Source organism: Spermophilus citellus, assembly GCF_964194105.1.
Source record: "Spermophilus citellus genome assembly, chromosome: 12".
Lineage (NCBI taxonomy): Eukaryota > Metazoa > Chordata > Mammalia > Rodentia > Sciuridae > Spermophilus > Spermophilus citellus.
In genome coordinates, this window is record NC_138198.1 from 91,018,565 (window position 1) to 91,041,835 (window position 23,271).

Genomic DNA, 23,271 nt, shown 5'->3' on the forward strand with positions numbered 1-23,271 from the left:
TCGCCTCTCTTTACTTCTTTTCTGTTTCTTCTTCCTTCTTAAATTTTTTCCTTCCTTCCTCCTTTCTCTTTTTCTTTACCAGTTTTCTTTCTTTTCTTCCCCCGCCCAATCTATTTATATAATGGCATGCAAAAAACAATTTTCAGTTACTATACTTCTTTTCACTTTAAAAGAATAATGCTTTTTAATAAACATGTAAGTCCTCTAAGTATTGGAGAGACTTAAAAATAGCATTATTCTTCGTCATGCCTCACTCTGTGGTACTGTTTCATGAATGCATCCATTTATTCAGCTGACCCGCTGGTATGGTTTAACTTGAAAGTTATAAAGTTGGGTCATACAAAACTCCTTTTCAACGGTAAGCTTATTTTGAATTTGCTTTTCCATAGGTTTGCCTCAGTGAAATGAGGGCTCACATAAGGACTTGTCAGAAGTACATCGATAAGTATGGACCACTACAAGAACTTGGGGAGACAGCAACAAGGTTTGTTTTATAGCATAATTTAGGACTAAATTTGATCTATCTATGAAGAATTTATGATCTGGAAAGTTTGACATTTTTTATTATGAAAATATGGGGTTATGATTAGGTTCGTCACCGTAATACCTGGTGCAGGTGATTGTTTGTTAATAGTAATCATTGTCAAAGAATTTTGCTCTATTTTAAAAGTTGCATAGGGGAAACCAACTGGAGACATTGGGGTAACTTCCTCCAACGAGTCTGCATTAAGGAAGACCAAAAATAGAATGCAGAACTTAAATTTCTGCTAGGCTCTGTTCTCTAATAGATTCCTGAAGTAGTTTGTGATGAAAAGATTATTCACCTTTACTCTTTTCTTTTTTTGGGGGGTGGGGGTGGGTACCAGGGATTGAACTCAGGGGCACTCAACCACTAAGCCACATCCCCAGCCCTATTTTGTATTTAATTTACAGACAGGGTTTCACTGAGTTGCTTAGCACCTCGCCATTGCTGAGGCTGGCTTTGAACTTGGGATCCTCCTATCTCAGCCTCCTGAGCTGCTGGGATTACAGCTGTGCACCACTGCACCCGGCTCATCTTTACTCTTTCTTAAAATACTATTTTATTTCTTTACATGTGAGTTGTAACTCTTTTTTTTTTTTTTTTTTTTTTTTGCACCAGGGATTGAACACAGGTGTGCTTCACCATTGAACCACCCATTGAACCACATCCCCAGGCCTTTTATTTTTTGAGACAGGATCTCACGAAAGTTGCTTAGGGCCTTGCTAAGTTGCTAAGGCTGGTCTTGAAATTGCAATTCTCCTGCCTTAGCCTACCAAGTCACTGGGATTCAGGCCTGCATCACCATGCCTAACTCATCTTTATTCTTTCTTTTTTACTTTTGTGGTACTAAGGAGTTAACCTAGGGGAGCTCTATTACTGACCTATATCTCCAGCCTTTTTATTTTTTATTTTGAGACAGGGTCTCACTAAGTTGCACTGGCGGCCTCAAACTTGCAATCCTCCTGCTCCAACCTCCCGAGCTGCTCAGATTATAGGTGTGCACCACCACACCTGGCTCATCACCTTTCCATTACCACTGCTTGGTTTTCTAGCTCCTTCTCTCTCATTTTGCTAGTTTCCTTTAGAAGGAAGTGGCATCTCAGTGTATCTTCTAACAAGGGAAGAACAGGTCTGGGACAGGTATCATGATTCCTTTGCCTTTTTGGTAGGGTGATCCCTATGTGGGGCTGAGGAAGGGTGGAGGTGGTAGTCAGTGTAACGGAGGACATTGATTATTAACTATTTTTTTCTTTAAAAAGGAAAAAGAAACAAATCACTGATGGGAAAGATAGTTTAGTTGTATCAGAGTAATTAGAAAATGTGACGTATGTCCCTGTTAACAAAATTAAGAAGTGATTTGTAATCTCTTGCTTAGGTCATGGATTTGGAACCATTAAATCTACTTATGCACAGTTTCCCGCCACTGGTATTCAGTATAGGTATAATTTCTTTCTCTTTCCTGAAATTTTAGTTCTACGTATTTTAAGAAATATACTCAAAATAGTAAACCTCGTAACCTAAAGTCTAAGTGATCACCCCTTTCCTTTTGTTCTACTAGACACTGCCTTGCAGATGTACCTGTTCTTACAGATTAGTTTTACACTATGATGTTATACATCTTAAATGAGCACTGTAGCTATAAGCAGACTTTGGCTTCTGCAGGACTGACCACAAGGACCCTTGAGAAGGAAGGATAATAAGTGGGTTAAGAAAGTGTGTGGGTTTGATTGCAAGGTAGATGGGCTTTGTGAAAATTTAAAAATATATGAAAGCTAATTTAAATCCTAATTTATTTTGCTGGTTATAATTACAGTAAAGAATTTTAAAAATAGATGGAAGTGGAGTCTTAGCTCATCGGTGGAGTGTCTGGGAGGCCCTGAGTTCTATCCCCAGCACTGAAAAAAAAAAAAAAAGAAAGAAAGAAAAGAAAATGAGGAGCTTGTCAATCAGTTTTATAGGCCAGATTTATATTTTCATTTATGATCGAAATCTTTGCTTTATAGAAGAATTAACTACATGATTCAAACATTGACAGCTCTTATACAGGAAATTTTTCCAGAGTAACAGTCTCGGGAAACAGGAAATGACATGTATAATGGAAAAGGAGCAAAAGCTTCAAGCTTCCGTACTGTTGCTAAGAAATTAAGGCAATGTTGTCTAATAGAAATGATGTTGATCACATTTAATTTAAAAATTTTCTAGTAGCCACATTCAAAAGATTAAAAGAAACGAGTGAAGCCCTGTGTGGTGGGGCATGCCTATAATCCCAGCCACTCGGGAGGCTGAAGCAGGAGAACGGCCAAGTTTAAGGCCAACCTCAACAGCTTACTGAGACCCTATCTCAAAATGACAAATATTAAGGGCTGAGGAGTTTGGTAGAACACCCCTGGGTTCAATCCCCAGATACCACCCTCCCCCCCAAAAAAAATAGAAAAGAAACTAACTTTTAATATATTTTCTTTTAATCTAATATAGTCAAAGTATCATTCAGACATGTAATCAGTATAAAAATTATTGAGATAGTTCGCATACCCTTTATTACATTAGGCTTTGAAATTTCAATACGTAAACTCAGTGGTTGAGCACTTGCTCAACGTGCTCTTAAGTGCTGAGCACGTAAGCTTTGGGTTGATCAGTGTGTATTTTATACTTCCAGCATATGACAATTTGGACTAACCAGATTTCATATGCTTAATAGACATATTGGACAGCACAGATGTAAGGGATAATTACTAAGTACTCATGAGGACAGCTCCAGATGAATTTTCATTCTTCATTGGAAACTAAGAATGTGTAGTGGATATCCCTTAGTGATGCTCGTGGAGTTGGAGAACAAATAACACTCATATCATATGGTACTTGAATTAGGAAAGAAAAAGGTAACTGAGAGCTGGGTGCTGTGATCATCAATTTCTCAGTTAATGGGTGTTGGATTGCACTTCTCTCCCAAAAGGAATAAAGAGCTTCAAAAATTCTATATAACTCTCTGCCCTGTCCCTGTTAGCACACACATTTACATTTCTCACAGGGAAAAACCTAGGCACCAGCAACATTATCAGGAGAGAAAAAATAGTATTAAATCAGAAAAGAACTAGAATTAGATAATCTACCTAACTTCTCCTCCTTCATTTCCACTTAAGTGATTGAGTACTCTAGCTGCCCACGGTTTTAGTAATGTTTGGAATTCTACTCATGTTTGCAATTTCCAGGTGTGTATGTCCGTTTTGTCAGAGGGAACTGGATGAAGACAGTTTGTTGGATCATTGTATTACTCATCACAGATCAGAAACGAGACCGGTGGTAAGGACTTTTATCACCATGTCTTTTAGCAGTGTTTTAATTTAAGATGCATTAGAAAATCCATTTAATAGATTTAGTTTCTTCTTTTAACTTCTCCCTCTCCCTCTCTTTCTTGTTTTTATGTGTATGTATGTGTTTGAAGACTGAACCCAGGGCCTCATGCAGGCTAGGCAACTACTGTACCACTGAGCTACATCTTCAGCCCTAGAATTTTAGGCTCATTCATTCTTACTCTGCTTTCACTGTTTCACACATGGTTCCCTAGTAAGGGAAGTCTAGCAATAAACAAATTATATTGAATCCTTTTAAGAAAACATTTAAAATTCCTCCAGGAAGAAAAAAACCTACCCATTTTGAAGCACAATACTCCCATCGTAAATGTAAGTTTTTAAGTGTCTTACAAAGTTAAGAGCAGAGGTAAGAATTTTTTTCATTTAAGAAACGTTGTTAATTTTAAGAAACCTAAAACATTCTGTTATTCTGTCTTTCTCTCTGAAATACTTTTATTTTTTATATCAGACAGGGATATTTTCTTCTGACATTTCCAAGGACTCTCACTCTCTTTGACATTCCAAAAAAAGGAGACCAAGTGGACCACAAAAGAAGAAGGTTTTTTTTATAGGCTCTCTGTAAAGCATACAGTCCTTGAGTACTAATTCCTTGTGAATCTAGATTGTTCTAAAGATGGTAACTGCTTTATAGAGTTTTCCAAAATGAAAAAAAAAGCTTTGTTTTTTAGATCTCTCAACATCTTAACTTTCCATCTGTATTTATTGATGTTTCTCTTATCCAACAGTTAAAATAAAATACAGTGCTCCAAGAATGATTAGGTTCAGGGAAGGATCAAGCAATGGTGCACATCTGTAACTCAGGAGGCTGAGGCAGGAGGGTTGCAAGTTGGAGGTCAGTCTGGGCATCATAGCAAAAGTGTGTTTCAAAAAAAAAAAAAAAAAAAACAGTTTAAAAGGGTGGGGATATAGCTCAATGGTAAAGCACCCCTGGGTTCAATCCCCATTACTGGGGGAAAAAAATTAACAATTATTTTAGATAATTGAATGCTATCAGAGCTATTCATTATTTAGCATTTTACTAGCTTTAAAAAAAAAGATTAAGACATACTCTGGTTTGATAATGATTCTCAGTAAAATAAAATCCTTGAGAGACTTTTCTCTGTAGGTACTGGAATTAAGAAAGGTGATCCTATCCACAACCTAGGTATTACAGCCAGAATTTCAAACTTATTTCCTTCTATTTCATCTTTTTTTTTTTTTTAAAGGAAATCACATTTTCTTTAAGGCAATGTTTCTCAACCATTTTGCATCAGAATCACCCAGAGGGCTTGCTTAGGCAGAGATGCCTGGGTCCTGCCCACTAGAGTGTCTGATTTAGTTAGTCTGGGCTGGTGTCAAAGAATAAAGAATTTGCATTTCTTTCTTTCTTTCTACTTATTTTTTTCCCAAAGCTGGACATTAAACCCAGGGCCTCATACTAGCGATCTACCATAGAGCTACACCCCCAGCCCCCACATTTGCATTTCTAATAAGTTCTTTCAGGTGATGCAGGTGCTGTAGGTCTGAGGACCTCATCCTGAGAATCACTGTTTTCTTTGAAACATTGAAGAAAAGTCAAGCTAGACATATGACTGATTTTTCATTGATTGCTGTTGTTGACCTGTGTTGAATATTCCTAGAGACTTGGAGAATAAATATCCTTCCCAAAGGATCTTCTCATCTGATTAAAAGTGGAAGGAAACATTTGTTTCCAAACATATTGGCAGTGGATTTTATTTTAATCCCCTTAACACATCCTATGTCAGGAGATCTATCCCCTTTTCTTAGCAAGGAGATCACTTTGGGTCCTCAGTTTAATCATCTGTAAAACAAAGGTAGAGAACATCACTCAATGGTGTTGGTTATTTTTTGCATTTTAGTTTCTCGAGAGAACAATTAATGAAGATTTATTACATGCAAAGGGACAATTTGTAATCAATAGGCCCAGGACCAGAGAATATAAACCCCAGGGCTATGAGAGGTCAACTGAAGGCACCAGTAGGAAAGGATGAGGCTCTTTCCTAAACTACCAGCTCATAATTCTGTACTGGCAGATGTCCTCATCTGCTGGGTGTTGGCCTATGTAGCAAATGGACTGTGTGCTCATCTACTGAGGACCTGCCCTCTGGGGTAATTTTAGAAATAATTCTCAAATCCCTTTGCTTAAAATTCCAGGTTTTCATTATCTCTGTCCTCCACCAGATTCTAACAAGCTCCTTCATGGTTGGGACCAGGGCTCAGTAGTCATTTCTGACTTCTGGCTCTTGGCACAGGGAATACAGAAACCATGTTAGCTGCTCAAGTAAATATTGAGCAAAACTGGTCCCAACTTATTCTCCCAAAGTCATCTCCAGCCACTTCCACCAACATGCCCTACCTTCAGGCAAGTTGAGTTTTTGCCATTGCTTAAGCTGGCCCTGTCCTTTTAGGAGTTCCTGCTTTGTCTACATCCTTTCCTCTGCCTGTGATGGTTTCCCCCACTGGCCTGGTTAGCTTATTCTTTAAAACTCACTTATGTGATCAGCAGTTCTGCTGAGCCTGTCCCGACTTCCTGGGCAAAATCAGTGATTCCCTTTTCAGGTCCCTTTTCCAAGGTCTTGAGTTGTTGTCTGTTCATATCTTGAATGTAGTACCGGCTGTGCCGTATTGAAAGTATCTGCTTAACCCATAATGGCAACCTTTTATTATTGTGCCAAGGACTGGACTTCATAATATTACACAATATATTATTTTAAACCTATCAATAGCCCTGGAGCATAGGAATGATACTCATTTGCAGATTAAGATTAATTATTTGCCAAGGATATTTTAGTGGGAAGTTGAGATGAAATTGGAAACTATCTTCTGGATACTGGAAATACTGGGGTCAATACAACAAATGTGGTTTCTTTCTGCAGGGAGCCCCAACTCATTGAGGACAGGAATCATATAGAAGTAAATGTATGACAATTGTTGAGTTCCTAGTACAGATATGGTTCGTTAAAGACATTGTCTCTAAATACAACAGCTACCCTGCAAGGTGTGTAGTAGTTTCCCTATCTCATAGAAGAGGAAATAATATGCCTAAGGTCACACATCTAGTATGGTTTGAATCTAAAGTTGTCTGACTTCAAAAAACTATGTTGTAAGCCAGGGGTGGTATAATTATAATGCACCAATTCTAAAAATAAATATAAAGGAGGTTAGAGTAGAGGAAGGGGATCCTGGGTAGGGAAAGGGGAAGTACTAGGGAATTAAATGGACCAAACTATGTTTTGTGCATATGTGAATATGTCACAGTGAACCCCACTATCATGTATAGTTATTATGCACTAATAAAAACAAAAGAGTCATTTTATCCATTAGGGAAATGCAAATTAAAACCATAACGAGACACCACTACACACCTATCAAAATGGCTAAAAAATTTTGACAACATCAAATACTGGTGAGAATGAGGAAAAACTGAGTAATTCACACATTGCTGCCATGATGTCAGACAGTATAGCCACTCTGGAAAACAGTTTGGCTGTGGGTTTTTTGTTGTTGTTGTTGTTATTGTTTTTTTTCTTTTTTAAGTTAGACATACACTTACCATATGACCAAGATTTCAAACTTCTAGAAATTTATCCTAGAGAAATGAAAACTTACTTTTATACAAACATCTATATACAAATATCCGTTGCATTTTCACTAGTAACAACCCCAAATTGGAAACAATCCATATGCCCTCTAAAAGGTAAATGGATAAATAAATTGGGACGTCCATACCATGGGCTATTTCTTAGAAATGACAAGGAAGGAACAACTTAGACGGCCCTCATGGTCATTGTACTCAGTGGAAGAAGACAATCTCAAACAGTTAAATGTTGTCTAGTTCTATTCATACAGCTTTCTCAAAACGATGAGATTATAGAGGTGGAGAACTGATCAGTGGGTGCCAGGACTTATGGAGGGAAGTGGAAGTAAAAAGATAGAAGCACAGTGCAGTTCCTTTGTAGTGGCAGGAAGATTTTGTGTTTTGATGTGATAGTGGTTATACGAATCTCTACATGTGATACGATTTCATAAAACTGCACATATACATTTAAAAATTGAATATGTGCAAAAACTGGCAGAATGTAAGGTCTGACCAGTTTAATTTCACATCATGTACAACCACAAGAATGGGAAGTTATACTCCATGTATGTGTAATATGTCAAAATACATTCTACTGTCATGCATAACTAAAAAGAAAAAAGAAAAAAATTAAAAGATAAAAATAATGTAAGGTCTGAGCCTAGTTAATTGCCAGTTTCCTAGTTTCAACAATGCACTATGCTGATGTCAGATGCTACTATTTGGGGAAGCTGGATGATAAGGACATGGGACCTCTGCACTACTTTTATAATTTCTCACAAATTTATAAATATGTCAAAATGAAAAAAAAATGATACTGGGGTTTGAATCCAGGGTTACTTTACCACTGAGCTACAGCTTAGTCTTTTATTTATTTATTTTGATACAGGGTTTTCCTAAGTTACTGAGGCTGATCTTGAACTTATAATCCTCCTCCTCAACCTCCTGAGTCCTGGGGTTACAGGCATGTATCATGGTGCCCACAGAAACATATTTCTTTAAGAGCCCTAAATGGCTATTAAATTAGAAAAATATGTGTAAATATTAATAACTAATTCTGGTATTTTGTAACCTATATTGCTAATGGCAATACAAAAAACTACAAAGCAATAGATATTATAAACTGTAAATGTTCAGCAGTTTTGTCATAAGTATCTCCATTTCTGGCCTAAATAATCCCCTAAAAGGTGCACACCATAGAAAATGTCATTTGTAACATCAACTTATCCACATACCAAAAAAACTAAGTATTTCAAGAGGTAGGCAACTAATTCAGTAAGTTATGGTCCATCTACTAACTAATATTGTTTAAATAAAAAAATTATGCCTATGGCCAGGCATAGTGGTACACACCTGTAATCCTAGCAACTTGGGAGGCCAAGGCAGGAGGATTGCACATTAAAGGCCAGCTGGACAACGTAGCAAGAACATGTCTCAAAATGAAATTTAGAAAGGGCTGAGGATGTACCATAGTTGTAGAGCACTTGCCTAGCACATGCAAAGACCTGGGTTCAGTCCCCAGCACTGCCAAAAAAAGATTGATTAAATATGAAGCAGTTTAACTTTATATATGCAAACAAACAAGGAATAATTTGAAGAAATGAATGCAATTTTATTTGTTTAATATTGTTTTAAATAGTTATGCAGTTTAACCCTACAATATTAAGATAGAGTGAATGGAATTATAAAAGTTAAAATTTACTTTGAATAGTTACTTATTTTTTTAATTATAATGCTATTAATTAAAATTCTTTTTTGAACTCTTGGTGTTGGTTCTTTCCAGTTCTGTCCACTTTGCCGTTTAATACCCAATGAGAATCCAAGCAGCTTCAATGGCAGTTTAATAAGACACCTGCAAGTTAGCCACACTTTGTTCTATGACGATTTCATAGTAAGTATATTTTCTAACTTTCACATGATATTTTTATGCTGTGTATGTTAAACTTACCTTTTAAATCCAAGTGAATAAAATTATAGAGGAAAAATGTGTTTGTAGCTAACGGGTTAAGTATCAGCATTAAAAATGAAAACATGAAATTCAAGTATTTTATAAATTTGACTATTGATATTAAAGTGGTTTTCTATCCTGGACAAAATTATTTTCTTTGTGATCTAGGTAATCATGCATTATAAATATATTCAGGTTTAATTTTTAAATTAATTTTTATTCTAGTCCCTCCTTTTACATAGTTATAATTTTTGTGACATTGTGGACTTACATAGCTGAGATGCTCAGAGTTATGTATCCAATTATTTTTATGAGTACATTGAATGTCTATAATAGATATGATATTATCAGGCTAGTAACACTAGCCTTCTCATTTTTTATTTAAATTTGATAAAACATAAAACTATTGTTTATTTTAAACATTTTTCGGGCTGGGGATATAGCTCAATTGCCTCACATGCACAAAGCCCTGGGTTCAATCCTTAGCACCACAAAAAAAAAAAAAAAAAAAAATTTGTACTCAGAATTGGACCCAATTACCACTGAGTCACATCCCAGCCCCCTTTATTTTTTTATTTTGAGACAGGATCGTGCTAAAGTGCTGAGGCTGGCTTTGAACTTGCAATCCTCCTGTGTCAAGCTTCCCAGCTGAAATTTTTAAACTTAAAATTTATTACAAAAAATTTTAAACGTGAAATTAGACAAAAAAATATAATGAAACTTGATATACTCATCACCTAGCCTCAATTACCAAACCATGGCCAATCCTGTCATGTTGAATATTTTTGAAGATGGAGGTATAGTTACATGTAGTATTAATAGTTTTAATACTTTAAATATATTTCTCATTATCAGAAATGATAACAACAAGCAAATGGTTTTACTTTGGTCCATGTGTTGTCATGTGTGAAGAATGCATTGTTTCAGCAAAAAAGTATTAACATTTATTAATGTAGTGGGGGAAGTTATTACTAGTATTTTATTCTGAAATAAAATATTTTTATTGTAATGGAGTCAAGTTTGGATTTGCACATAATTTTCGAATGTTTTTGATTGTTTTCTTTTTATACAATTTCAAGATACAGTTTAATCATTGTTGAGGACTATTGTTTGAAAATTTTCTCCCTGCTTTCTTATTCATTGTGGTTATCCAAATTGGACCCAAGGAGCCTAGGTTCTGAGTTAGGTCTAAGTAATAACTCTAAGGCTGAGCAACCTTGGGGAATGTATTTAACCTCTGAATTTCATTTTGTTTATTTGCAAAGTAGAAAAGTAAAAGCATCTACTCTAAAAAGCTTTTGTGAGGATTAAATGAGAGTGCATAGAAAGTTATTTATTTGCACAGTTCGGGCACAGATGATAGGCAAGTTGAAGACTGGCAAGGAATAAGTGGGATTATTAGGACCACTTGAAGAATTGCACAAGGCACGTGACAGAGGCTAAATATTCTCTGCTCAGCTTTTCTAATAGTCTTTACTGGCCCCATATGGTACACAAGGCCTCAGCATAACCTGGTTCTGGTCCTGTGTTCTTGTCAGTAATACAAAGGGGTTCCTCTTTATCTAAGCTCTCTAAGATGTTCTAAAAGCCAGATTGGTTGTATGCCTTTCTGGCCAGTAATGTTCAGTCCATCTTTATCAAGATCTTTAGAGAAAGTATGACTGGTCACTTTGAGAATACTTTCTCACTACTCAAAACCATCTTTATGGGTATGGAAGTGAACTTGAATTAATGTTATTTTGATTTCTGTTTTTTAAGCTACTAGATAAACCATATATGTACTTTATGCATATTATTTTATTGCTTCCAGAAACTCTCTTAAGGTGAAATTGTATTTTTACTCTCACTTAACTGTGAAATATCTGAAGCTCAAAGGCTAAGAAAATTGCCTAAGAGTAAGCCAGTAATGAGACCAGACTGGTGCTCCACTGTGCTTTGGATTTTGCTTCTCTGTTTTAAAGTAGTCTTCCAGGAGATTTCACTTTTTGTTGGTTGTTTATTGTACAAGAGGAGAGAGATTGCAGAGGATGGGGTTCATAATACTTTATATTTTATTAACAGAATGTGTTGGTATCAAGTTTTGAATTCCATTTGACTCATGGAGAGACAATAAAAGACATTTTTTTAATAAATAGATATTTAGTAGTACTGTTGGCATTGTGAATCCTAGGGGGAGATATATCTACATCTCTATATATCTATCTGCTTTTTTCCCTGCAGCAGGACCCAGGGTCTTGCACATGCTAGGCAGGTGTTCTACCATCGAGCTATGCCCCCAGTCCCCTAAGGGATGTTTTAATTTACTCCATTTATGTGTTATATGTTATGTGAGATATAGAAGTCTGCCCAGAATTTTTAGCATTGTCTGTAAAACTGTTAATTAGGTCAGATAAAACTTGAAATTCCAAATCAAGATTATTTTATTATGACAGGAACTAGTTAATTGCTAGTCCAGTAAAGGGAAATAGAAAATGTTCTAGCTCTAAAGCAAAAGTCCCGGGCTTAGTGCCAGGTTTTGTGAAACCTTGAACAAGTCAGGTAGCTCAGGATTTTAATTTTCTGAAAAATGAGATCTTTGCATTGACCAACATTGTCCATTTCTCTTTTTGGTACCAGGATTGAATCCAGGGATACTTAACCATGGAGCCACATTCCCAGCGCTTTTTATATTTTATTTAGAGGGAGGGTGTCCTTAAGTTGTTTAGGGGCTCACTAAGTTGCTGAGGCTAGCTTTGAACTTGTGATCCTCCTGCCTTAGCCTTCCAAACTGCTAAGATTACAGGCATGCGCCACCGCAACATCCTCCAATTTCTGATACACTGTTGATTCTGATATTTCTAATTCTTCTTCTTTATTGTAGGATTTTAATATAATTGAGGAAGCTCTTATCCGAAGAGTCTTAGACCGGTCACTTCTTGAATATGTGAATCACTCGAACACCACATAATTTTATTAAGAGGAAGGGGAAAGGGACCATTCAATAGCAACATTTAAAATGCTGCTTGAACAATTGGAGGGAAGTTGTCAAGGTTTGATGGAGAAAAATGTATAACCCAGTTATATGTTTGTCCATTCTTATTGTTACAATGCATTCAAAAACTGCTTTCATTTTGATGGTTTAAATCTGTTTTGCATTCTTGAGTTTCTCAGACATTTAACAAGAAATAGTCTCTGTCCGTCATTAATTATGGAAGAAATACAGCTGAGTATGTAGGTGGAGGATCTCTATTTGTGAAAAGGATGACATCATTTGGAATGCGACATTCATAGTTAGGCAAGACAACTGATCTTTGTTCTATGTAAAAAGAGGAAGAGTGGAACAAAGTGTAGACACTCAAGAAATATGAAATCTGTTCCAATGATTTTTTTCTAATCTCTAATAAAATAACATGAATAATCTTGTATGGGAGTAGGAAAGGAAATTTTTATGTCAGCAGTCCATTTAACAGATATTCTATAAACAGATATTACATAATACTATAACAATAAATTTTGTGTTAGAAACGTATGTAATTCCTTGACTTGTTATAACTGAACACATAAGAATTTATTATTATATTTTTTAAATATTTGTAGCTTATTATTTAGAAATTTCTATAATATAGATAATTTCTTAAGAATCATCAGTTGATATTTACAGTAAAAGGATTTATACCCATCATTTTTAATAGAAACCCTAAGGGCTTTATTTTAAATTTTAACATTTTAAAATTATAAAATAAAACACCAATGCTGAAAAACAGACACAAAATTTATAGCTAATGCATTATTGTAAGAAACATTCTTTTAGAACTCTGCCAATCAACCCATTTGTCCTCTTGTATCACAATTGCAATCCCGTAAAAGCAGCCACTACACTGATTTTTACAATAATGACTTTCCTGCATTTTCAATAATTTAATCACCTAGGGCATATCTGTCTATTTTAATCTTATTCATTTAAAATTGTTTCATTTGATTTATATTTCACAGGGACTGGAGCCATAGCTAGGCAGTGGAACACTTGCCTAGCTTGCTAAAGGCCCTGAGTTCAATCCCCAGCACTGTAAACAAACAAACAAAAACAAGATATATGTTTCATACCTCTCTTTGATCTGTAGGTTCCTCCTTCCTTCCTTTTTTTTTTTTCTTAAAATTTCCTTGATGAAGAACCTGACTTAGAGAGATTCCCACAATTTGTATTTTACTGATTGAATACTCATGACACAATTCAATAGATGCCTCTGAATATTGGCACATGGATCCAGAATTTTGATTAGACTCAAGTTTGCTCTTTTTGCAAGACTTTGGGTCATGGTATGTTCTTTCATCAGAGGGCACCTGCTTTTTCCCCCTTTATTTATTCATATATGTTGCAGACTGGGGATTGAACCCAGGGCCTCATGGATGCTATTCAAGTGTTCTACCACTGAGCTATATCCCCAAATCTATTTTTAGATCTTATTTCAAGTCAGGGTCTTGCTAAGTTGCCCAGCTGACCTCAAGCTTGCAATCCTCCTGCCTCAAACTCCCAAGTAGCTTGGATTACAGGCATGCACCACATACTTGGCTTTTTTTTCCCCCTTTTATGTACCAGTTTTCGAGATGATAAAGGTGTTCATTATCTTCCAGAAATCACTTTTAAAAAAAAGTATTATAGAGTAATATATTTAAACATATTTGATGGGCTTCAGTGCATTACAAATATAACTGTATAGAGACTCCGGTTGTTTAATTTATGGCCATCAAGAGCCTAGTCAAGACAGTTCTGAGACCTTTTGACACTTTAATGGATTCTTTGCTATCTTATATGACAAGATACTTCAGGGTGAACATGTATGTGAACTTGTATGTTTCCTGCTCCAGACTTTGAATCAGTCATTTCTTTAAGGGCCTGTTTTTTTGCTGTGAGAAATGGTATTTCAAACCATACTGTGGACTCTAAGGATGCTCCTTGCTACTAGATTGGTCATTGTTTCAAGGAGAGAGCTAGGAATTATCTGTATGTTTTTAAAGATAAAACATTTGGTAAGTTTCTTTGCTGCTTCCAAATAAAATTTGGTAGTATAGGGTTTTTACCTAAATTTTCTATTCCAAGAATATTCTCATTTTTTTTTAAAGAGAGAGAGAGAGAGAGAGAGAGAGAGAGAGAGAGAGAGAGAGAGAGAGAGAGGAGAGAAAGAATTTTAATATTTATTTTTTTTAGTTTTTGGCGGACACAACATCTTTGTTGGTATGTGGTGCTGAGGATCGAACCCGGGCCACACGCATGCCAGGCGAGCGCGCTACCGCTTGAGCCACATCCCCAGCCCTATTCCAAGAATATTCTGTACTTCCCTACTAAAAATCTTGTTTTTCTGGGCTGGGGTTGTGGCTCAAATGGTAAAGTGCTCATCTAGCACACATGAGGCACTGGGTCTGATCCTCAGCACCACATAAAAAAAAATAAAATAAAGTTGTTGTGTCCACCTAAAACTAAAAAATAAATATTAAAAAATCTTGGTTTTCAAGGACACAGAACATGATAGAATAAACCATGAATACCCACTTCTTTATTTACCTTTCACATGCAACTGCGTCAGAATAACAATACTAATACAATCATAACCAATGTCATAACCACAACAACAAAAAATTTATTTGCTCTCCCCATTTTCCCTCTTAAAAAGTTGTATTATGTCAACATTTTTAGAACATTGGTATAATATACTTTAGTTTCTCCATTTTATCTCCAATTTAGTCTGGCCTCTTCAAGTAATGATATATTTAACATTTGCTACCATTCTTCATTCAATGGCTCTATTTTTCATATCTGGCTCTTTTAGTGACACTTCTAGGCTGTAGATTAATATTCCAATCTTGAAAGGAAGAAAAGATACAAATAAAGGTTAGTAGTATCAACTCCTGAGGATAAAATGTTATTTGACTTAGAGTTAGCTTTTAATTGTAATCACTTAATTTAATTGTAATCCTTGATAAATTTACTTTTCTCCTTGGACATAAATATAATCATACTCATGGAGCCCCAAATTTTCTATAGCAAGTTACCCTTAACTCACTAAGTCTTGCTACTGTTTTTCTAACCAGTACAAGGTAATTGGAAAAATGTAAAGCCAAATAAAGTCTATAGGGCTTCATGTCCTCATTTTACTTTTTATTTTTTTTATGGTACTAGGAGTCAAACCCAGGGCCTCATGCACCTAGTCACATGTTCTGCCACTGGAACTGTACCCCCAGCCACATCCTGCATTTTAGATAATGATTTCAAACTTTCTTTCACAGTTGCTAGCAAGTAACAACAGATTTTTAGTTTCACAACCTCTCTTCCTCTAATTTGGATGGATCACACAATAAAGCAAAACCTGTTGGACAACAATAGCAAGAAGAGAGGAATTACTTAGAAATAATCATTGAATTGAAAATCTAGCCCTTGAAAAGTAGATCATATTTCTGAGCATTAGTACCTAATATCCAGACAATAACTTTGTTAATTCAGAGCAGTACAAAAGTCATATTTATATCTGTAAAATTTGATTTAAAAAAAACATAAACTTTTAAAAATCTGTCTTTTAAGTAAAGCTTTAAGTCCTCTCCCACTATTAACCTCAGTGCAATTCTGAATCCTGACCCTGAATTCCTCTATTGAGTCTCTTGCCACCTACAGGACAGATTAGGTGCTGGCCACCTGCATTATTCTGTGTTCTGAATTATTTTGAGTTGTAAAATGTTGAAGTGCAAATATTCATTGTTTCACTGTGCCTTTGGTCTTTTGTAAAAGGAGTGCATCATTCATTGTTTTAAAATAACCAATATTTGAAGTTGCTGACTACCAACTAAATTTCACTTGCTTTTAAAAAGTGCCTCAGGCTGCAGCTTTTTCAAGGTTGTATAAGGGAAAAACTGATTCACATGTTATTCTTCCAGAGCTAAATTCTAACCTATGAAAACCTATGGGGATTTCTTTTTCATATGTTTTTTTCACTCAGATTTCTAAAATGTAGGTGGAACACCTGGACTAATTGTACATACATGGTAAAGACAGAGCTCCATGTCAGATCTTCTAGGAGATTCTATCTCCAGTGATGTTGTTTGGTTATTGTTACAGGGTGCTAAATGTCTTCCATTATGAAGTGAGCTTATTCCAGTTTTTAAATGTTTATCATGTCATAATTGTATTCTCAAACACTGATGGTATTTTAAAAAGTACTAAGGAATTCATTCTTTTATTATTCAACTGTAAAAAACATCTGTATAATGGTCAGAATTTAAAATGTACAATTCTTTTTCTTTTGAAAATTGTATTATTATGGGAAATAAAGAATGGCAGGACCATTGTTTTCATTAAAATATCTACTGTGTCTATTCTTTCTTTCTTTTTTTTTTTTTTTTTTTTTTTTTTTGTACAGGGGATTGAACCACTGAGCCACATCCTCAGCCCTACTGTGTCCATTCTTAAATACCGATCTTGATAATTCTTTTAGACAAATCTAATATGCATTTTTCTTCTTCCCTGTCTCTTCCTCCTCCTTCTCCTCTTCCTTCTTTTTCCTTTTTTTGTGTGCTGGGGATTAAACCCAGGACCTCATGCACACTAGGTGAGTGCTCTGCATTGAGCTTCACCCCCAGTCTTCACAGGTTTGTTTGTTTGTTTGTTTTGGGTTTTTTTGTTTTTGGTACCAGGGATTCAACTCAGGGTCACTGACCACTGAGCCACATCCCCAGCCTTATTTTGTATTTTATTTAGAGACAGGATCTCACTTAGTTGCTTAGTGCCTTGCTTTTGCTGAAGCTGGCTTTGAATTTGCAGTCCCCTCCCAAGCCTCTGGGAGGATTACAAGGGTGAACCACCATGCCCAGCTTTCAGAGGCTTTTCAAATTATCAACATTCGGCAACATCGATCACAAGAATATACATTCATTTATGCCATTAGTTATCAACTGCAGCTATATTTTTTTTTGTCCCAGCAGACATTGGCAATTTCTAGAGACATGTTTGGTTGTCATAACTGGGGCAGATGTTCTATTGGCCTGAGATGTGGATACTGTTGGGTGTGTGGGAGACTCTCTGCTGAAGTTAAGTTTCCGACTGGTGAGAACATCACGACTGGTGAGAACATCACGGCATCCCTTAGCCCTCCCAAATTCAAAGGTTTTCTCAACCAATCCCTTCAGGACACAGTGTCCGCTCGATGGTCCTGAGTCACCCTGCCAATCAGCACCTGCCACATCATCTATGCACCCCTTCTTAAGCCCAAGCTTGCAAGCTATCTCCCTCTGCCCTCTTCCCCTCTTCTTCTTCTTTCTCTCTCTGCTCTCTTTCTCTTTCTCTCTGCCCTCCTCCTCTCCTCTCTCTGCCCTCTGCCTCTCCTTTTCGGGCAGCCCCCCAATAAATCTCTTGGTTGAATCTCCATCTCGGGTGAGTCACTCGCCTTTCAGATACAGCTCAACACTCTACAGTTTACAGGTTAGCCTCTCCCAACGAAGAATCTGCCCAAAATATCAACAATGCCAAGGCTTAAAAACCCAGACTTGGCTAAGGTGATGCTGAGCATCATGCAGTTACTATTGGTTCTGCTAGCCAAGGACTTCATTGAAATTTAAAAGGTAAGATAGAAGGGCTGGGGATTGAGCTCTGTGGTAGAGCACTTACCAGCATGCATGAGACCTTGGGCTGTGTTCCAAGCACCATGTGCATACATACACAAATACTACTAATAATAGTAATAAAGAAGATGCAAATATCACACTACCTGCTGAATAAATACTAACTTTAGTTGGCTCTAGTTGTCATGTTACATTTGTTTCATGATACATGGGAACTTTTTAGATTTTGAGAGTATACACCAGAACAAAGGTGTTATTCATATAACCTGTGGTAACTTTTATTATTATTATTTTAAATAATTTATTTTTTTTAGTTGGACACAATACCTTTATTTTATTTATTTATTTTATGTGGTGCTGAGGCTTGAGCCCAGGGCCTCACAAGTGCGAGGCGAGTGCTCTACTGCTGAGCCACGACCCCAGCCCCTAACCTGTGGTAACTTTTTGCTGACATCCTAAAAGGTAGAGAACCCAGGATCACTTGAGAAGACTTAACTTATATCGCTTAGATAATAATGATGATGATGATGATGATTTTTGGTGGTACTAGGAATAAAACCCCGTTCTCACCCCCACACACACACCTTTTTTTTAATACAGGGTCTTGCTCAGTTGTTCAGGCTGACCTCAAACTTGTGATCTTTCTGCCTCAGCCTCCTAAGTCACTGATATTACCGGTGTATGCCATTAAACCAGGCAGATTATCTTTATTGACAAAAACCTTACAGAGGAATACCTGTGTCTAAGATACTTAGTAAAGAAACAAAATATTAAAAGAAATATTAACTACTTAAAAAAAAAAAAAAGGTAAGCTGGGAGCAGTGGCACATGCCTGTAATCCCAGTGACTGGCAGAGGTGGGGAGAGGCAGGAGGATTGCAAGTTCAAAGTCAGTCTCAGCAATTTAGTGAGGCACTAACCAACTCAGTGAGACCCTGTCTCTAATAAAATACAAAACAGGGCTAGGTTTGTGGCTCAGTGGTCAAGTGCCCTGAGTTCAATCCCCAGTACCCCTCACCCCTAAAAACAGAATAACTTAAGGGAGGAAAAGTTTATTTTGGCTCATAAATTCCCAAGGTGAAGCAGAACATCATGGTGGAAGGGTGTGACAGAGGAGTACTACTCTGTTTATGGTGGCAAGGAAGCCGAGAGGGGAAGGACCACAGGGAAGATGCACCTTCCAGAGCATCTCCCCAGTGACTGATCTCCTCCAGCCCTGCCCCACCTGTCTGCAGTTACCCCACAGTTAATCCATACAAACTAAGAGGGACTGACTAGGTTATAGCTCTCACGATCTAATCATGTCACCTCTGAACATTCCTACATTTACAGGAGCTTTTGGGGGACACCTCATATCCAAATCACAACAACCTTCAAATCTCACATTCTGCCAAATTCCACTGTGAATTCTGGCTATTCCTTCTCTAAGCAGCCTTTCTCTCACTTCTGAATTCCAGGCTGCTTTTGTGTCATGGTATCCGTATATCACAATGTGTTTCCTCAGTCACCTTTCACTACAGAACACTGGAGAGTTATTATTAGGTTTGTATATGAGGCATCCCCCAAAGCTCCGATCATAATGCAGGAATATTCAGAGGTAAAATGATTGGATTGTGAGAATCAGTCACACTAGAATGGGCTGAGTGATCACTGCAAAAGGGGTGTGTAGCTTAAGGAGGTAGGTCACTGGGGGCTTCCTGGAAGATTTCATTCCTCTACCCTTTCTGGCCTTCATAAAAGGAGTGGTTTCCCACTGCCATGCCCTTCTGCTACTCACCAGAATTCTGGAGTTGGTGAACAAAGGACTGAGCCTCTGAGACTATATAAACTTCTCTAAGTTTGTCCTTGTCAGGTATTTTGGTCACAGCAATGAAAAGTTGACTAACACAGTTATACAGGTCATTTCTGCCCATCCCACTTGCCAAAGTAAGACTTGTGGCCGGGTTGGGGATGTGGCTCAAGCAGTAGCGCGCTCGCCTCGCATGCGTGCGGCCCGGGTTCGATCCTCAGCACCACATACCAACAAAGATGTTGTGTCCGCCGAGAAATAAAAAATAAATAAATAAATATTAAAAATTCTCTCTCTCTCCTCTCTCACTCTCTCTTTTAAAAAAAAAGACTTGTGGCCATGAATAATGTCAAGGCATTTGGGGAAATGCAATCTTCTCATGGAGAAGAGAACTGGATGTTGAGTTATAATAGAAATGCCAGCCATGGACATACAGGTCAAGTAGAGTTGTTAGAGAAGATGCAGAGGTCAGCATGGCAAAAATATTAAAAATATGTGTGGATGGTGGAGTGCTTGCCTCGTATGTATGTGGCACTGGGTTTGATCCTCAGCACCACATAAGCATAGATAAATAAAAGTATTGTGTCCATCTACAACTAAAAATACTTTTAAAAAGTATGTGTGGAAAAGAGAGGGTGAAATGTCAAAATAAAACTAGATTTTTATCACAAAGTGATATTCATTTTGGGGGCGGTACCCAGAATTGAACTCAGGGTGAGACCACTGAGCCACATCCCCAGCTCTATTTTGAATTTTATTTAGAGACAGGGTCTCATTGAGTTGCTTAGCACCTTGCTTTTGCTAAGGCTGGCTTTGAATTCGAAATCCTCCTGTCTCAGCCTCCCAAGCCATGGGGATCACAGGCGTGTGCCATCGAATGCGGCATGAAGTGAGATTCATTTTTTGCCATGATAATTTTTAAATTAATTTTCCCCCAACTTTGGGATCATTTTACTAAATGATAGATCCATCAGTTTCTCAAACAGATAATAACTTTTTTGCAAATCATACTTTTGTATTCATTAATAAGTAATGTCAAGTGTATTCCCTATATCTTACAAATGTATTTTCTTATTATACAGTTTGTGTATCTCCATCAGAACTACTTGGGGTACTTGTTATAATAATGTTTCATTTAAGGATTCTTAGATGTACAGAATTAGAATTTCTAAGTTCTGATGGATTCACCAACAAAGCATCAAAAAAATATATATTTTTTTTTATTTCCCATTACCACCATTTCTACAATTCTTTTTTTTTCTTTTGGCGATGGGGGTGCTTACTAGGAATTGAACCCAGGGGTGTTTAACCACTGAGCCACATCCCCAGCCCTTTTTAATATTGTATTTAGAAACAAGATCTTGCTGAGTTGCCTAAGGCCTCACTAATTTGCTGAGGCTGGCTTTGAACTCATGATTCTCCTGCCTCAGCCTCCCAACTAGCTGGGATTATAGGTGAGTGCCACTGCACCCAGTCATTTCTACAATTCTATTCATGGTTTGTCTTCTCTCTTGCCTGGATCCTTACAGTCATCTAATTCATCTCTCTGCCTTCTTTATGATATTATGGTCCATTTTTATACAGCAATCAGATCTTCAAAAGCATAAATTGGATTGTGTCACATTCCCCTCTCCACTGCTGAAAATGTTCCCAGGGCTTCCTGTTGTTACTAGAATAAAATCTAATGGCTTTTCCATGGCTTTTAGAAATGCTTCATGATCTGGTTTCTGCCTACCTCACCAACTTCATCTTAGTCTGCTCTCCCCACTAATCCCTATGGTTCAGCCATTGTGGACTTTAGGTGTATTAAACACACCCAGGAGATAGACCCTGCGTCTTGGCACTTTCTTTTTCTTCTATTTAAAAAACTCTCCCCAGAGCTGGGCATGGTGGCATATGCCTGTAATTCCAGCAATTCAGGAAGCTCAGGCAGGAGGATCACAAGTCAAAGGCCTCAATAACTCAGTGAGACCCTTTCTGGGTGGGGGGTGGTGGTGGGGGAGGGCTATTGATGTGGCTCAGTGGTTAAAGGCCACATCAGTCCCCCATACAAAAAAGAAAATAATATTTATCTCTTCAAAAATTTATCATTCCTTTATGATGAAAACATAACTTTGCCCCCAATGATTGATCGATGTCTCCCCAACCTTCCCTCCTCTATCATGAATAAAAGTGATTTAAAAAAAAAAGCATAATGCACCAGGTGCAGTGATACACACCTGTGATCCCAGTAACTAGGGAGGCTAAGGTGGGAGGATCACAAGTTTGAGGCCAGTCTCAGCAACTCAGTGAGATGCTGTCTCAAAGTAAAATAAAAAGGGCTGGGGGTATAGATTAGTGTTAAAACACATCTGGCTTCAATTTCCAGTAGAAAAAAAACAAAGCATCATTAACAACACCAAATAATAATAATAATAATAATAATAATAATAATAATAATAATAATAATTTATTATATAAAGGTCATAAAAGTTATTAAAAATTTTTAAACCTCAGTATTCCTGTTTAATCTCCCATTCCCTGCCCCTTCTCCCTACCTTCCTCCTCCTCCTCCTTATTTTTCATAAGGTAGCTAAGTCCCTACCTCTTTTTATTTTAATTTGAGATAGGGGCCTACTAAATTGCCCAGGCTGGCTCAAATTTGTGATCTACCTGCATCAGCCTCTCAAATAGCTGGAATTAAAGGTGTGGGCCTTCAAACCTGGTGTAGCTGAATTTCTTTATGAAACAAAGTGGAAGTACAAGTTGGTAAAAATACCTCAGTGGATAAATAAGCAATGAATATAAAGACATGGTTAACAATGGAGAAACAGCTGGCCCAATCCACACAAATAAAATATCCAATTGCCAGTAATCAGATATTAACTTGCACACTGTGTGATACACTGTTTCTCTCTTTCAAGACTTGTGGATCAGGGATGGGAGCATAGCTCAGTGGTAGAGAGCTTGCCTAGCATGTGTGAGGCCTTGGATTCAATCCCCAATTCTGTGAAGTAAATAAATAAGAGTGTGTTTGCTGAGTGCAGGAGCATACGCCTGTAATCCCAGCAGCTTGGGAGGCTGAGGGATCACAAGTTCAAAGCCAGCCTCAACAATTCAGTGAGGCCCTAAGCAACTCAGCGAGACCCTGTCTCAAAATAAAATATAAAAAAAGGATTAGGGATGTGGTTAAGTGCCCCTGGGTTCAATTGCTGGCACCAAAAAAATAAAATATAAGAGTGTGTTAAAAAAAAAAAAAAAGAATTGAAGAGGCCAACTTCTCATTGTGTCATCTTACAGTGGGGAGAGAGGGATAGAGAGAAAAAGGAAGAGAGAAGTTGTGTGGGATCTATTCATATAGGAGCACAAATCCCATCATGAAGGCCCCACTCTCATAAATTCATCTAACCTGTCAGATCAGGCGAGGCGGGCAGCAACCAAAGGAGGCAGATTTAAAAGGGCCGCTGAAGGAGGCTTTATTGAGATATCACTCCCGGATGGA

At 37.2% G+C, this 23,271-nt stretch overlaps 1 protein-coding gene across 6 annotated transcripts in view; it reads left to right on the top strand.

The window, feature by feature from the left end:
- Positions 1-13,781, top strand: part of RNF125 (ring finger protein 125) — a 37,965-nt gene extending 24,184 nt beyond the window's left edge. For 3 of the 6 annotated variants that reach the window (XM_081263634.1, XM_081263635.1, XM_081263636.1), the window contains exons 3-6: positions 390-484; positions 3,733-3,823; positions 9,255-9,362; positions 12,280-13,781. In XM_081263634.1, the coding sequence (XP_081119760.1) occupies positions 390-484; positions 3,733-3,823; positions 9,255-9,362; positions 12,280-12,366 (381 nt within the window). In that variant the 3' untranslated portion in view covers positions 12,367-13,781. Of the gene's footprint in view, positions 1-389; positions 485-3,732; positions 3,824-3,965; positions 4,727-9,254; positions 9,363-12,279 lie in introns of all 6 variants that reach the window. The other 3 variants (XR_014018411.1, XR_014018412.1, XR_014018410.1) reach the window with 3 other exon arrangements.
- The last annotated feature ends 9,490 nt before the right edge of the window (positions 13,782-23,271 follow it).